This window comes from Pelodiscus sinensis, chromosome 5 (assembly GCF_049634645.1).
Source record: "Pelodiscus sinensis isolate JC-2024 chromosome 5, ASM4963464v1, whole genome shotgun sequence".
NCBI lineage: Eukaryota > Metazoa > Chordata > Testudines > Trionychidae > Pelodiscus > Pelodiscus sinensis.
Genome location: NC_134715.1, coordinates 87308547 through 87324995, shown reverse-complemented (window position 1 = coordinate 87324995; position 16449 = coordinate 87308547). Strand labels below are relative to the sequence as shown.

At 40.3% G+C, this 16449-nt stretch overlaps 1 protein-coding gene across 12 annotated transcripts in view; it reads right to left on the bottom strand.

Annotated features, from left to right (window-relative positions):
• The window catches only part of FRYL (FRY like transcription coactivator), a 389109-nt gene that overhangs the window by 78916 nt on the left and 293744 nt on the right, over positions 1-16449 (bottom strand). For 9 of the 12 annotated variants that reach the window (XM_075930454.1, XM_075930453.1, XM_075930452.1 and 6 more), the window contains 7 exons: positions 13834-13984; positions 13363-13466; positions 9671-9856; positions 6693-6894; positions 5574-5695; positions 3665-3855; positions 2714-2808 (listed from right to left, as the gene is read on the bottom strand). In XM_075930454.1, coding sequence (XP_075786569.1) covers positions 2714-2808; positions 3665-3855; positions 5574-5695; positions 6693-6894; positions 9671-9856; positions 13363-13466; positions 13834-13984 — 1051 coding nt within the window. The remainder of the gene's footprint in view (positions 1-2713; positions 2809-3664; positions 3856-5573; positions 5696-6692; positions 6895-9670; positions 9857-13362; positions 13467-13833; positions 13985-16449) is intronic. The other 3 variants (XM_014568672.3, XM_075930455.1, XM_014568678.3) reach the window with 1 other exon arrangement.

The following is a 16449-nucleotide window of genomic DNA, read 5'->3' as shown; positions in this document are numbered from 1 at the left end:
ACTTACATACAAATTCAACTTAAGAACAAACCTACAGTCCCTATCTTGTACGTAACCCGGGGACTGCCTGTATGTCTGTCTATGCATCCATCTGTGAGTCTGTTTGTTCAAGAGCTACTGCTAAATAGTATGAGCTAGACCCACCAAATTTGATATGCAGTATCCTGTCATCATAACTTAAAGCAAGGTCAGGGGTTGGTTGTGCCAGGACAATGGGATGTTCCAGAAATCAAATTGTTTCTCATCAAATGGAAGGGACATCTCTGATAGCAGCGACAGTTATACCCCAGAATGACCACAGAGGGGCAGCAAGTGTGGGGTAACAGTTATATTTCAGCATGTTATATTTCACCACAAGGGGGACAGCAAACACCCCAGTCCCAGAGAGCAGATGCCGGCCAGGCAGCATGGCCCCTTTTGCCCAGGGCTGGCCCCAGGGGAGCAGCTGCCAGCTGGGTTGTGCAGCCCCCACCACCCTCCACAGAGAGCAGCTGCTGGCCAACCCCACTCCCTGTCCTGAATTCTGCACTTCTCACCCCCTGCCCTTAGCCCTCCTTCTGCCCTGACTCCTGCATCCCCCACTTTTCTGCCCTGAGGCTTCCCCAGCCCTCTGCCCTAACTCCTGCACCCCCTACATTTCTGCCATGAGCCCCTCCTCACCTCCCAATCCTGACTCCTGCACTCCCCCCACACCTCCAGCCCCCTGTCCTGAGCCCTCCTCACCACCCCATCCCTAACTCCTGCACCTTCCATACCCCTAGCCCTGAAGGACCTGAGCAACACTGGGTAAAATCTTCTAGTATTCTTATATTTCTCTTAAGGTAGCATCCTAGACAGATCTATATCCTCAATGCCTTTCGCATTCAGACTCAAGAGCATTTACTAAAGATTTCAATATTTTTGGAACCCAAACTATGTGGATATACAGTGTAAATGCCACACTGTAATCACTAAAACTGATTTATTTGGGCATAAGCTTTTGTGGGTAATAACCATTTTGTCAGATGTGTGGAGACATCTGCATCTGACAAAATGGTTTTTACCCATGAACGCTTATGCCCAAATAAATCTGTTAGGCTTTAAAGGTGCCACAGGACTCCTTGTTATTTTTGCAGATACAGACTAATATGGCTACCCTTCTGAGAATTGTAATCACTAACCTTTGAACTATACAGAGAGACCTTATAAACTATTTCATCTTGTGAGTTATGTAGGAACATAGGAGAATGGATTATTTTTTTCAGTTTATAGAATTCAATAAAGTAGGCACATGTATTAGATCCTAAAATACATCTCAATACTCTAAACTATATTCCTCTATAACTCTAGAAATTGAATATCTTGTAACACAGGCCTTAAAGTCGAAAGCCTGAGTGAAATTATGAGTAGAAAATGCCCCTAAGTTCAATAAAATTTTGAACTTCACCAGACCAGTGGGGAAAGCAAATTCAAGTTGGGACCCTCTACTGATAATGCCTTACTATCATCTCCTAAAATCTGAGATATAGGACTGGAACTTGTGAAAGTACTAAACACTCTTAACTCCCATTATGGTCAGCATTCAACGGTGAGAAATATTGTAGCTGATTTCAAATGCCAGAATTAAACACAAAAAGAGGCAGTTTCTAAGGCATTCAAGAGCCCAAATATAAAGTGAAAATTATTTGAATCATACCCAGAAACCAAATGGAAGATAATATTGGCTACAGATCATATTTCATGCATGAAATATCTCAAAGTATATCCATAGCTGCATTCTGCACTAGATGAAATTTCTAAATTCTATTAATGTGGACCCGACTCAGTAATCCAATCTTGATATGAAAAAGCACAAATAACTGGCAAGAACCTTATGTGTAAGGAACATTTGAAGCATAATATATAATTATGCTTGTCCAGAATAATTTTCTTTTTAAAACAGCAAGTCCTTGGGGGGCAAATGGAACCATAACATTTACAATGTAATTTTCCAAGTTTGCTCTCAGACACAAGATAAGAATTGTTTGAAAGATTGAGCTAGTTTTGAGACAGTATGGGGAAGAAAAATTAAAGACTTTAATTTACACTTCAAAAAAAGCAGCAAGTTTGGAATGCCAATAGGCAGCTTTAATTGAGGCCTAGTATCTTCTATATATGAAGAAATTTGGTTTAAAATTATTATAATTCTCATTAATTCAAACAATACCTATCATGATACAATAACTTCATACAGACATCTTGTAAATTATGTCTTTAAAACACTTACAAAAAATTAATATCATTACCTACATTTTACAGATGAGGAAACTCAGTGCTTCTGTGATCACCACAGTCAGCTAGGCTCAGATGTTGAGTGCCCTCATTTCCACTGAAGTTAATCAGAACTGAAGGCACTCAATTGTTCACAGAATTGAGGTCCATTTGTTTAGTAGCACCGTGAATAAAATCCGGACCTAATAAATTCAATTTATAAATTCTCCCCTTGTTAATCAAGAAAAACTCATGGATTAGAAATGCATAATTTGCTACCACGTAGTAGTAGAAAAAGTAAGGACTAAATGAAATGAGTTTCAGGAAATTTGACTAAGGGCTCAAAGAGATGAACATTTGAAAACAGCATGTTATCTTTGTGTTAAATCCAAACTGAAATGATGTCAAGAAACATTTTGATTTTGAGTAATAAACAACTTATAGTTCCCATGCATACTGTAGTTTGACTAGTACAAGTACTTACTGAGAAAGTGCAGAAATAAGATCATAATGCTTCATGGTTTCAGCCAATGTATCAATGGCAGATTCCAGAGTGAGAAGTAGCTCTATGACAAAACCCTGAAAAAGGACCATACTTATTATATATTATTGTATATGTAACAGTGTAGAGATTGCACAGAACTTCTTGACTGATGATATAAAAATAGGATGAACAATGTTAGGGACTGATTCATAACTTCTTGATCTAATTGCACAATGGTCCTATGATGCACAACTCAAATTAATGTTGCAAAAACAATGTAAAACAAAGAATAATTTAATTTTAAATTAGTTAATGACACAAGCATTAATTTATTTGTGTTGTATTCTCTGGTCCAAAACTACTCACAAGATAACTATCAAGTTCCATAATACTTCTAGGTGTATTTGTACTTTTTGACTCAGTTCCTCTTTCTGTGGTTTGTATAGAATAATCTATTTCGTTTACAGAATGTGATACAGCATAAAATGAAAGGAAACAATGCATTGCTGATAAATCTAAATATCATTAAAACAGTTGTTTTATTAGATATTCTATTGTTGTATTTTAAAATAGTTCAGGCATATTTAAATGATAAGAAGCATGGGTGCTGCAAGGAAGCACACTGCTTTTCCTGAGACATCTAATATAGACTTCTGAAATTAAATGTTTGGAAAATACTGATTTCCTTTGAAAACAAAGTGCTCAACAGGACCATGAATTATTTTTCTCTGTTGTTCAGAAGTGAAAATTTAAAGTGTCACAGAAATTTAACTAGATACCAACCAAATCATTTTAATCTCCATTTCTTCTTTGTATAGAGAGAAAATGTGGCTGAGCCAATCATATTGTTTTTATCTTTTATTATGGCACTACAATATAATTAAAATGTTATTTACACATTTTTTTATAAAATGGTAAAATTGTGAGATTAGTAAGAAAATATGCAGATACCTGTGCTTCTTCTCCTGCATCTCCTACAGTTTCTACAAGCCTGGAGAGAATGTCAGAAAATGTGGATGCAGTAAGAGGCTGCTTCAGAGCCCTGAAAATCTGAAATGATCTCCCAGCATAATGTCGAGAGGAGCAAGAAAGTGCAGTTTGCAAAGCAAGTTCACTAAGATGCTGCTCCAATTGAAATCCTGCTATAAAAGTATGTCCAAGTAACACAGAAGTTTAAAAAAAAAGAAAAAGAAAATAAAATTATAGTTATTACATACATTGCCAGTGTTATTATATACTTTTTATTTCTATTGACAAGATTATTAGTCACCTCTGTGCTGGCTTTTAAGCTAGTTTTATCTATTACTCGTTGAAACTCTCTTAATCGGGATTCTCTGGTCCGGCAACATCCATGGTCTAGCACAGATGTTGCAGAACCAGAGTCTCCTAGTGGAGGGCCAGCAGTAAGTATCCCTGCAGGGCCAGCAGGGCAGTGGGCTGTCCACAGGGAGCTGAGGGCGGGGCCACATGGGGTTGCCCAATGGAGTTGGGAAGACCTGGTGTATGGCTGCCTGACAGGGCTGGGAGCCCTGGCGCATGGCATACATGAGTCTACTCACAGAGTCCTGATGTGGCACGTGTGGCTGCTCAGGAAGCCCCAGTGCACATAGCTGCCCGGAGCCCCAGTGCTGGGCTGCCAGGCAGAGCCATGGCAGCAATGGCTGCCCAGTGGATAGCAAGGCAGCAGGGCCAGCAAGAGGTAGGGAACTGGCTGGGAGGCCAGCAGCCAAGCCATAGGGGCTGGTGGCAAGGGTATAAAAATGACCTCTTTTGGTCCAGAAAATTCCTTCATCTGGGACCAGTCAGGTCCTGAGGGTGCTGGACCAGGGAGGTCCAACTTGTACTACTTCTCTCTACCCCTTTGCAAAATCGGAATCCCTCACAAAGATCCATTCAATAACAAAGAACTTGCTCAAAAACTTAAATGAAAGTAATTTCTCATTTAACACGTGCCCGCTTAACATGTTTTTGCGATAGAACGATTTTTTTTAGGGAACATTTTTTGAATTATACGACCATCCCCGGAATAACATGATTTCTCCAGCCGGACCGTTGCTGGCGGCTGCGTGGGGTTTTCCCCACCTCCCTACAAAGCGGCAAAGGTTTCGCCACTCGCTGCACCATTCCCTGTTGACTCCCCCTCGCCGGAAACCTTGCCCCTGCTTGCAGGCCAGAGGCTGGGTTTCCCCAGTCGGTCCGTCTCCGGCAGCTGCACGGGGCTTCGCCTGCCTCCCTGCAAAGCGGTGGAGGGTTTGCGGCTGGCCGCACCGTTTCCTGGCAACCCCCCCTCTCCAGACACAGTGTGAGTCCCGGCAGACTACTCACAAGGGCATACTCCCAACCCAATCCCCCTCCCTTCCCCTACCCTCTCCATCCCCTTTCCTTCTCCAGAGCCAAACACATCCTCTCCCTGCTGTAACCAAGTCCCCTCCTTTGTCCCCCAATCTTATGTCCCAGTCCCAACAGACACCACCGCTTGAAACTCAATCCCCACCTTTTCCATTATTTTCAATGGGAAAATTGACCCCGCATAACACATTTTCACTTAACACAATCATTTTCTGAAACATATCTATAGTGTTAAATGAGGAATTACTGTAGTCAGTATTAAATGAGACAGATGGACAGAGAGATACAAGATTTAAACAATAAATATCGGCAGTATGCTATTTTCTCTTGTTCTCCAAGCACATATGTTGACACAAGCATATCTGAACTCAGGTTATGAACCTTGTCACATAAAAGTGCAACATTTATTGGCTGAAAGCTGAAGGTCAATGCCTGGAAATCTGTGCATATTTTCTTAAATAGAAGATTTTTATTTTATTGAAACTCTACAATGTATTCTTTTCTAACATACCTGAACTTGACTGCTTAAACACAGACACCACATGTTTTAGAAACACAGTTAACTGCTCTGCACTCTTTATACAAGGGTTCTTGGCTGAAACATCCTCATGATTCCAAAGTGGACCTCTTTTCCTAGAAACATAAAACCCAACACATAGTATAAAAGTATAAAATATAACCTCTATTATTATTATTCATTTATGCAGTGCTTTTCATCTAAAATAATTTCAGAAGATTGTATTAACTATATAGAGCATACTGAAACACAGATATCTCTGGAATGAACTATGGCAGCAGCTTAAAAGTGCACAGCAATACTATCCAACAATTAAGACAAAAACCAAAGCAACATATTAATTCCAATTTAAACTGCAGGAGGAATTTAGGTGGGGGAACATGTAGTTATCCCAATGGCAATACCCTAATTCCAACTGATGCTACAGATGTTCAGAAATACCACAACTCAACACCATATTATTGTAAAGTTCTAGGCCTGTGTGAAAACTCCCTTTCTTGGTTTGAACAGTCAAGTTTTTTACCACTAAGTTCTCGTTAGCATTTCAGGTTTATATTTTTAGCCCTGCAAATCTGGGGATATCTACTTTATGTCCATGAATTTTTTTTTCATGCAGATCAGATGCCAATATACATTTTGTATCCTTGCAGCTCTATTTATATTACTCTAAAAGTACCAAACAAATTATCATATTAAAATAAGAATCCTTTGAAAGCTGCCACCTGATCCCAGAATGTGGTTCAATTGTCTTTAATGGAAGCAGCTGTTGGATTGGGGTTGCTAAACAGAGGAAAGGGTTTGAAAGCCTGAAAAGTTTTCTGTGGGGAAGGAGATCCCTAGAACAGTGGGGAGCATACCAAGCAATGACTTTTTGAAGTCTCAGGAGGAGAGATAGCCAATCAACTGCCCTTAGAAAGTAGATTAAGTAGAATGGTTTGAAGGCTATTATAGATACATAACATCCATGTAATAGGAGAATATTTAAGATCAGATTTAAAATCTTACTGATGATAAACTGAAGAGAAAATAGTCAACTTAATGCCAAATAATATGTCATATTGCAATATTTCCATATACCATACAGCTTGACAATAGTTGATCTTAAAGTGTTACCTTGAGGTAATAAATTCCATGAGTGTTTTCACTTTTTCATCCTGCTCTACTGAAATATCAACTTCATTGAGAATGGTGGTGTGCAGATGAGAAATGGCAGCGCTGGTATTTCCTAAGCTGATGCTAGAAGAGGTAGAACTTGAACTAAGCCCTGAGTCTGTCATTGGGGAGGGCTGGTAATCAGGTATAAAATCATTAACACCTGAAGACAGAAAAACAACTATGATTATATTATAGTTTGGCATTTTTATCTTTGACCTAAAAATTGTATTAGTATAATGCACTGGTTCTCAAAAGATGCATTTTGATTAGGATAATTAAAATATTTTCAAACTGAATATACAGGATTCTCCTTTTCATCTTCTAGATCATCAGCACAGTTATCTGACTGCAATGCTAACACTGAAATTATATCATTTTATTTGTTATATGAATTACACATTTTATGAGATAGGTTTAAAAAAGAAATTAAATAGTTTATAGTATTTTATCACTAAAGCCCTGATTTTACAAACATATATGTTAACTTTATGCATGCAATGAATGACTCAATGAAGTCAACAGGAATACTCATATCTACGGTTAAGTGCATGTATAATTGCATAATTATAATTGGAGCCTAAACAAACACTAGGAAATAACCTGTCCACAATTATATCATAGTCATTTTTATATTAACATTCTAGTGAAGTGACAACCCATCAGTCCCTGTACTTGTAGGTATCACATCCTTAAACTGATTCAGTAGCTGAAGTTAAAAGCATTGCAACACATATATGCTTGTAGAATAGAAGTCAAGATGACAAGGTTCATGAAAACATAGATTGGCTTTTTGACTGAAATGTAATCTGATCACAATCAAAATTAATTATTACAAATTAATACATAAGGCTGATTCACCAATAAATTACAGCTGTTCTGTATCAGAGAGGTAGCTGTGTTAGTCTGAATCTGCAAGAACAACAAGTCGTCCTGTGGCACCTTATAGACTAACATTTATTGGAGCTTTCGTGGGCAAAGACCCACTTTATGAGCTGCATGTAGTAGAAATTTCAGAGGCAGGTATAAATATACAGGCATAAGAAAAGAGTTCCAGTCAAGAGTAAGGTTAGAAATAACGAGGTCAATTCAGTCAGGGAGGATGAGGCCCACTTCTAGCAGTTGATATGGAGGTGTGAATACCAAGAGAGGAGAAACCGCTTTTGTTCTGTGCTACTCTGGACACAAAGTTGCTCTAAATCTTAATCTGGCTACTGGCACATTCTCTCTTCATATGGGAACCATTCACAAAATGCAACCTGCATAGCTTCTATACAACCTGCATAGCTTCCAAGTCCAGGTAACAGATCCAAGGGAAATGAAATGATGGTGGTCTGGACTGATGCATACATAGCTGCAGGAATAGACTGGGGGAAGGGCAAAAATGGCTTTACAAAAACTCTGCAGCCAACCCCAACATCACTCTCTCTATTTCCCCCCCCCCCCATCTCCATTCCTGTCTCCCCCTACTCCCCCGGCTTATGCAGCACATTCCTCAGATGGAAGGAGAACTGGGTAATAAATTGATAATATGTCTCCAGTAACATATTTAGGATCTGACTCCACAAGTATATCTGTGTGGCTAGCCCCTGTATTCACAAAGATTTAAGCCAACAGGGCTCCAAACATGGGTTTAGCCACACTAAGTATCTTGTCAGACTAAGGGCTGCAATCTATTAAAATGATATAAATTGCCATTTTATTGAATTATTTAACCAGTATTTAGTAGACCTGCTTGCAGGTTCTAGTCTTAATATAGTTTTAAAATGATAAACTGTTCTACTGAAAAAATTCAAAAAATATCAATGATTCATGAAATAATTCATGAAATAATGCTTATACAAGATATTTTGTTAATCAGCTCATTTTAAAAGTTAATTCACTATTATAATATTTTGCTTAAACCCCACATGGGAGTAATCTCCAGAACAATTATGTTTCAATTGTCAACATGGAAAGAACAGTTTTCTGGACTTCTCATCCTGAGTACTAGTGAACGTTTTTTCACACTATAAACACAACATACATACTGTGCAGCTGGCCATCTCTATTCAAGAGCCCAAGGAATGAAACAAGAATAATTTTGTAGATCAGAAGCAAGTTGCATTTGATAAAGTTTACTGGGTAAGGTTATGCCATGTGGGATAAGGTTATGCCTGCAATATACCTGAATCTATCCAGTGATCTTAATCCTTCATATTCTTGACCACTAAATGTACACAAAATTTACAAAGTATTTTTTTCTCCTAGTGATACAAAACTACTCCTCAGGTACAACAAAATTGAATAAATAGTATGGCAGGTGCTGCCACCTGCTGAAGATAATTTGATATATCAGAGTCAATAAAATTAAATCTTGTTCACCAATTCCCCAAATCCATGATGCAAACTACAAAAGTGCAGCTTCCATAAAAAATGTTTCCATTAAATGTAGATTTATTATACTTCCTGGTCACTTTAGATGTTAAATGTTTTCTCACATTCTTTGTACAATATTAAAAGCAAAGGTCATGCTAACATCTTGTAATCTTTTGGTATTCTATTAAATCATACATGTCAAATGGCTTATATCTAAAGCTGAAAGTTTCTATGATTATTTCTTTAAAATCACAGAAAAGCAGTTGCTACTTTATATGACTAACAATTTCCTCTGAAATTTCAGAAGCAATGAAACCAGGAATTAACAGACAGGAATTGTTCAACTACTGCTGATGATGACTTTGCACAAAATGTTAACATCTATATAAAATTTAGATTAATGAAAAATCCAAAGAAGAGAGAAATTGCATCAAATTGGACAAAATTGAAGTGAAATACATTTCATTTTCAAGGTTTGAAGAAGTTTAAAAAAAACCACAGAGTTTGTAATATTTAAATCCAATCAAAAAGTGACCTTCTGTGTTGTTGGAATGGAAAATGAACAATGTAGCTGTAATTACCTATGAAAGTATAATCCAAATGTGCAGTTTGTTTGACAGTAAGCACCCTGGGTTCATTAAACTCCCTGTTCCTGAGAAGGACAGAAGCAACAGACTGGACATTACTGTTGGAGCCCATCACTATCAACAAGTGCAAAAGCAGGCGTTTACAATGCTCATACACTTCAGGGTGGTAGTGGTCAAACCCTATAATTAAAGAGGAAAATAGAAAGGTTAATCAATTAAACATGCAGTTAACTGAACAATATCTAAAACTGACAACAGTCCCAGTGATCTATTTCAAACTCTACAAACTATATTTATTTTTGGTAAAGAAAGATTCACCAACAATAACTGAAAGTTAGTTACGTTTTGGCTGTTTGTAGAAACAGAGGTTACACTCCTTCCATTCCCCTTCAATTTTTTCTATAATACCCTCAATATATTAAAACTCTCTCTGGCTTTACTGTTGGTACCTGAAAACAGAGGAGTATAAAAAGCACTAAGGACACTGAGGCCTAGTTACACTAAGACCTTACATTAACTTTAGCTCCTTATGATTTATTTTCTAACTGATGCGTCCACACTACCAAGCCTGTTGTATCACCCTGAGGGGCTGCTCAAGTTGATGTCTGTACTCCCACTTTTCACCAGGAGTAAAGCTATTCTTGACCTTGCACAGTCGAAGTTACACTAGCATAGACATCAAGTTGCTGGAAATTCAAAGCTATTGGCCTCCAGGAAGCCTCCCGTAGCTGTCCGCTATGACCACTTTGGCCAGAACTTCTGTGTCTACTACGCTCCCAGTGAGCTCAAAAAGCCCCAGTAACAGTAGAATGGCCTGCCCCACATAGCCAGCATTGAGAGTGAGCAGCACACTGTGGTACACAAGGAGATGAGTTCTGCCAACACTCCTCTGAGCACTGTGATGACTGTTCCCACAGGCTCCAGTTCCCAGGGGCGCATAAGAGCACCAGCCTGGACTATTCAGGAAATCTTGGACCTCACTGAGGTGTGGGGAGATGAAGCCATCCTGCACAAGCTCAAAACTAGCAAGAGGCATGCTGACACCTATGGTAGAATTGCAATCTGCCTGGCAGCTAAAGGCTATTCCAGGGACACCCAGCAGTGCAAGGTAAAAATCAAAGAGCTCAGGCAGTCGTACCACGAGGGGAAGGAGGAGAGTGGACACTCTAGAGCAGCACCTCACACATGTTGCAACTGTGTATCATTCTGGCCAGCTCCCCTAGTGTGGTTATTCAGTCCAGACAACATATGCCTGGCATCAGCCAGGAGGAGAGCATAGTTGCGGAGGGACATAAGGAGACTAGCCAGCCACCGATGCCAGAGAACAAGTAGCTCCCCATGATACTGGAACTGGTCCCCTCTCCTAGGCGGTCTCTCAGGCCATCCGGGGAGGGCTCCAGGGAGGGTACTTCTGGTGAGTTCACAATCTTTGTCTATCTACAAGTGAGTTCAGGCAATGGGGTGTGAGGTGCACCACACTTGCTCTGCCTATACAGCGCAGGGGGCACAGATCAACTTGTTCACATGTCTACCATACTTGTCTGAACAGCTCTACGAAGCTCTCACACAGGAACTTTTTGATCTCTCACACAAGGTTTTTGAGGCCAACTTTATGCCTTCCCATGCCAAGCCAGAAGTAAGTAGTCTGGCATCATTAAACCACCAGGATAAGGCCCAGGTTTATGACCACATTTAGTCAGTATACACTCCCGATCACTCTCTGTGACTCAGAGAAGACCGATATCTCTCATGACAACCTGGAGAGAGAAGGAGGAGGGGAACCTATTAGCACTCTCCCATGTGCCAGACACAGCGGGAAGCTGCCCTATGCTGCCACCCCCCTCCCAGCTGCAGGCTCCTATCCTGGCAGGCCCCTTGCCTCTGGATCAAGTGTGTCCCGATTCTCCTCTGAGATGTCTGGGCACTTCTGTAAAGTGCCCACTTTAAAGCAAACATTTGACCTTGAATGGAACACATCTCATTTGTCTTTACAGAGACCTTCGATGTATGCTAAGAGATTAGGCTTCACACAACATATCTCCTGTAATGTCTGCTCTTGTGACTTTTCTTTGCAGCTGGGACAGCAGCCAGCTCGGTGCATCCTCCATCTCCTACTGTATCTGCCTGTCTGGCTCCGATCCGCAGGCACAAACACATGAGGGAGGAGATGTTCAGAGAGCAGATGGACTGCATGTACACCCTCGTGGTTGATATTCAAACAGAGTGGCAGGACTGGATTGCTGAATGACAAGAGAGGAGGGCCATACAGGAAGCAGCTCATGTGGCAGCATGAGACCTTTTCCACCCTGACTGGAATACATGGCAACCTGCCTCAAATGGGCCACCTGCCCACTCCAATGACACCCCTGGTCCTTCCTTCACCAACCCTATGAATTCCACACCTAACATCCTAAGGAGCCCCAGAACAGGGGGGGAAACTCAAGGTGAACCACAGTCTCCAGGTTCTTGGGAGTCAGTCCCACTCCTGTTCCTGAATTCCTGTTCTGGTTTCCAGTTCATTCCTTTCCCTGTTGTTTTTCCCTAATAAACAAACACTATGTTCATTGAAAAATGGACTCTTTATTAGCTGAACTGCAGGGGTACGGTGGGATGGAGGATTAATGAGAAACACAGGGAATGCAAGGGCAACTTGTAGAGAGCCACAGGGAAGAGTCTCAAAATAGGACTTCAGGGCATCTACTCTTGCTGTGCTCTCCTTAAAGCACTAGTACCCAGCTGCTCAAACTCTTGGGCAAGGTGCTCAACCTCAGCCCCCACCCCACTTTGCCAGAAAAGTCTCCCCCTTGTTCTCACACAGCTTATGGTGCACACAACAGACCAACATCACAAAGGGAATGTTGTGTTCACTGAGGTCCAAGCAGGTCAGGAGTCTGCTAAATCTCCCATTTAAACATCCAAATACACATTCGACCATCATTCTGCACCTGCTCAACCTATTACTGAACTTCTTGCTGGGGTCCAGGCTGCCCATGTAAGGCTTTATTAGCCACGGGAGCAAGGGATAGGCTGGGTCACTGAGGATCACTACAGACATGTTCACCTCTCTGACTCTGATGTCCAGTTGGGGAAAAAAGTTCCAGTGTGCATCTATTGGAAGAGGCATAAGAACAGCCGTACTGGGTCAGACCAAAGGTCCATCTAACCCAGTAGCCTGTCTGCCGACAGTGGCCAGCACCAGGAGCCCCAGAGAGGGTGGACCGAAGACAATGATCAAGCGATTTGTCTCCTGCCGTCCTTCTGCAGCCTCTGACAAACAGAGGCCAGGGACACCATTTCTATCTCCTGGCTAATAGCCTTTTATGGACCTAACCTCCATGAAATTATCTAGCTTCTCTTTAAACTGTTACAGTCCTAGCCTTCACAGCCTCCTCTGGCAAGTAGTTCCACAGGTTGACTACACGCTGTGTGAAGAACAACTTTCTTTTATTAGTTTTAAACCTGCTACCCATTAATTTCATTTGGTGTCCTCTAGTTCTTCTATTATGGGAACTAATAAATAACTTTTCTTTATCCACCCTCTCTACACCACTCATGATTTTATATACCTCTATCATATCCCCCTTTAGTCTCCTCTTTTCTAAACTGAAAAGTCCCAGTCGCTTTAATCTCTCAGTTTTCCTCAATTTAAAAACGTAACCTTGATATTTCAGTAACAGTTTAGTTACCTATAAAAATTGCATGAAGTAACAGATGGAGGTAGCCTCCCCATTCCACCTTCACACTGTGGTCGATTATCAAGTCAGTCAAAAGGATCACTGCTATATTACATCTAAAGAAAAGGACAAACACAGTTAAAAGATCAGAATACAATGGTAGCTTACCTTTTGAAGATTTGTAGCACTTTTAAAGACACTCTTAACTAATGTTCCTTTTTTTAACATTATGAAATTATTCAAGCCAAGAGAGAAAAACTATGAAAGTCACAATAAGCCATATAGTCTATGCGAAAAACTTCAGTCCTCCAAATCAAAAAGTAGGTAATAGTTTGTAATTTGTTGAATTGTAAGTAACCCATGAAATTAAACAAATAAGGAAAGGCTCTTCTTACTTTACAGAGCACATACATAAAAACAGTAGTATCATTTAACCTAATTTGAATTGAATTGCTGTCACTTTCATGTAATGTTATTATTTACCTGTGAAGAGACATGCCTGGAGATGAAGTTTCAGGCAAATAATCCACCAGTGGTGACCAACAACCTCCAGCAGATGGGAAGGGTAGAGGCTCTCCTTGATTATGCTCCATCACTTTCAGTCGCCAGTTAGAATATAGTGGCATTGAATCACCTATAAAAAAATTAATTTCTGCTTTTTTTAATTTGTCAATCCAAGCAAAACAGACAATTTTACTAATAATAATCTTCCACCTAATAGTCTACATAGTAATAATGTTAAAAATGCCCTGGGATTTAAAGCTACAGATCATGAAAAAACAAAAGTGTCCAGATGAGAAAAGCCACTCAGAGAAATGTTAAAATAGAGAGTAGTTTCTTATCCAACAGTAATTGTGGTAATTCAAAAAGCTGTCAAAGTGAATCCCACTGCAAGTACACAAGTGCCTCTTGTGGAAGAATGGAATCTTTTGAATAATGATGTCTGTCAGAGCCATATAAACGCCCTACATCTCCTTATGCTCCCATGCAAAGCCTTCAAAGGCAGAACAGTACACTAGCTAACTTAAAAGGCAGTGAGATACATTATGTTATCCACCTTGTATATTCTTCTTGATGAGAAGGACTGGCCTTTGGAATGGCTGGTTACAGCCAGAAATAAATAGAAAGCCAGCCAAAACAGTTTGATTCTGTTGATATAATAAAAAATAGACATCTGTCTAACTAAAATCATGTCAGACCACTGATGCTGCTGGACAAGAGTGTGTTGGAATAGAGAAGTTCAACCTCTACGGTGTTTTGAGAATTTCAAGTAACTATGTGCATGATAGAGAGGATTGCCCCAGTTGTCAGTGGATGAAGAAACATGTTGTTGACACTGGTTCCAGCTGTGGTTCATGGACCATCTCATTTTGAGCATGATGCTTCCATACATATAGTGCTACTACCCTCATTTAAGGACCCTCTTTGGAGCCAGAACATGTAGAAGTGTGTTCTTATTTAGGATCAGCTGGATTTTGTGAGTCATCTGCCAACAAGTGCAAACACCCCATTGCAGTCCAATGAGGATGGACAAATCAGAACGCCTCTCATTTCTTGGATTAACTATTACCTTTGTTTTGTGCAAGATTATGCTTTGCTTACTGTATGTTTATGGACCCTGTTATAGAATCATAGAATCTTGTAACTGGAAGGGACCTCAAGAGGTCCTCAGGTCCAGTCCCCTGCCCTCCAAGCAAGATCAAGCACTGTCTAGAGATCATCCCTGACAGGTGTCTGTCTAACCTGCTCTTAAATATTTCCAGAGATGGAGATTCCACAACCACCATAGGCAATTTATTCCAGTTTGTAACCACCTTGACAGTTAGGAAGTTTTTTCTAATGTCCAACTTAAATCTCTCATGCTTAATTTAAGCTCATTGCTTCTTGTCCTATCTTCAGAAGCCACAGAGAACAATTCTTCTCCCTCCTCCTTGTAACACCTTTTCAGATACTTGAAAACTGCTATCATGTCCCTTCTCACTCTTCTCTTTTCTTAACTAAACTAAACAAGCCTAATTCTTTCAATCTTCCCTCATAGCTCATATTTTCTAGACCTTTAATAATTTTTGTCACTCTTCTCTGGACCTTCTCCAATATTTCCACATCTTTCTTGAAATGTGGTGCCCAGAACTGGACATAATACTTCAAATGAGGCCTATTCAGCACAGAGTAGAGTGGAAGAATTACTTCTTGTTATAAAGGATGCTGTCTGAAACTGGACTCGAATGTTCACAGGCAGTGTGCAATCTTAAACAACATACCAGCTTCTGCACTGGCACACCTTACCTTACAAGCCCCTACTACTGTCATATAGGATGCTTTAGTTAGAGTTCACAGCACTGTGCTCTCCCAGATCCACCAGGGGATGGAATAACTAGCCGCATTCACCTCCTGAGTGCTCTCCTCAGATGAGCATAAATACTCAGCTGGGGAGCAGGAGGCCCTAGCAAGCTTTCACATCACAAGTCATTAACTACACTATTAATGCCATCTGGACCAGAGCTCTAACACCTTCATATTCACAAATGGCTTGATCATCTACATGAGTACAATTCCTCAATACTGTAACATCCAGGTAAGGCAATCAGGTGGCGGATCAGCTGTCCTGGGCTTCACCTGATAAATCCACAGAAAGGAGGTTTATGAGCCAGGAAGAAGATAATAATGCCATGACTGAATGTTCTCTTGCCACCCCTAAATTATTGTTCGAGACAACAGGATGTATTGTTACAAGAAAGTTCTCAAATATGTTCATCAATTTTGGCCAAAATTTATTCCAGTTTATCGGGGGGTTTTATTTTCATCTAGGACATGAATTGTCATTATGGGGTGATCAAGGTCTACTTTGTGACTTAGAGTAGAATTTCTAGAGGACATGTGGACAAGAGGTGCTGGCCACGGCCCATAAAATGCACTGTGGTACATATGAGACAGTGATCTCCCACGGCAGAATGATGTTCAGGAACTGAAAGCAATATTGAAGAAATTGCTCTGAAATTGTGACCCATGTTTACTTAGTAGTAAATCCTATAAGCAAGTCAGTGTACATTTGATTCTTACCCTACTATCACCTGGGCCATGAGAGTCCATACAGCTAGA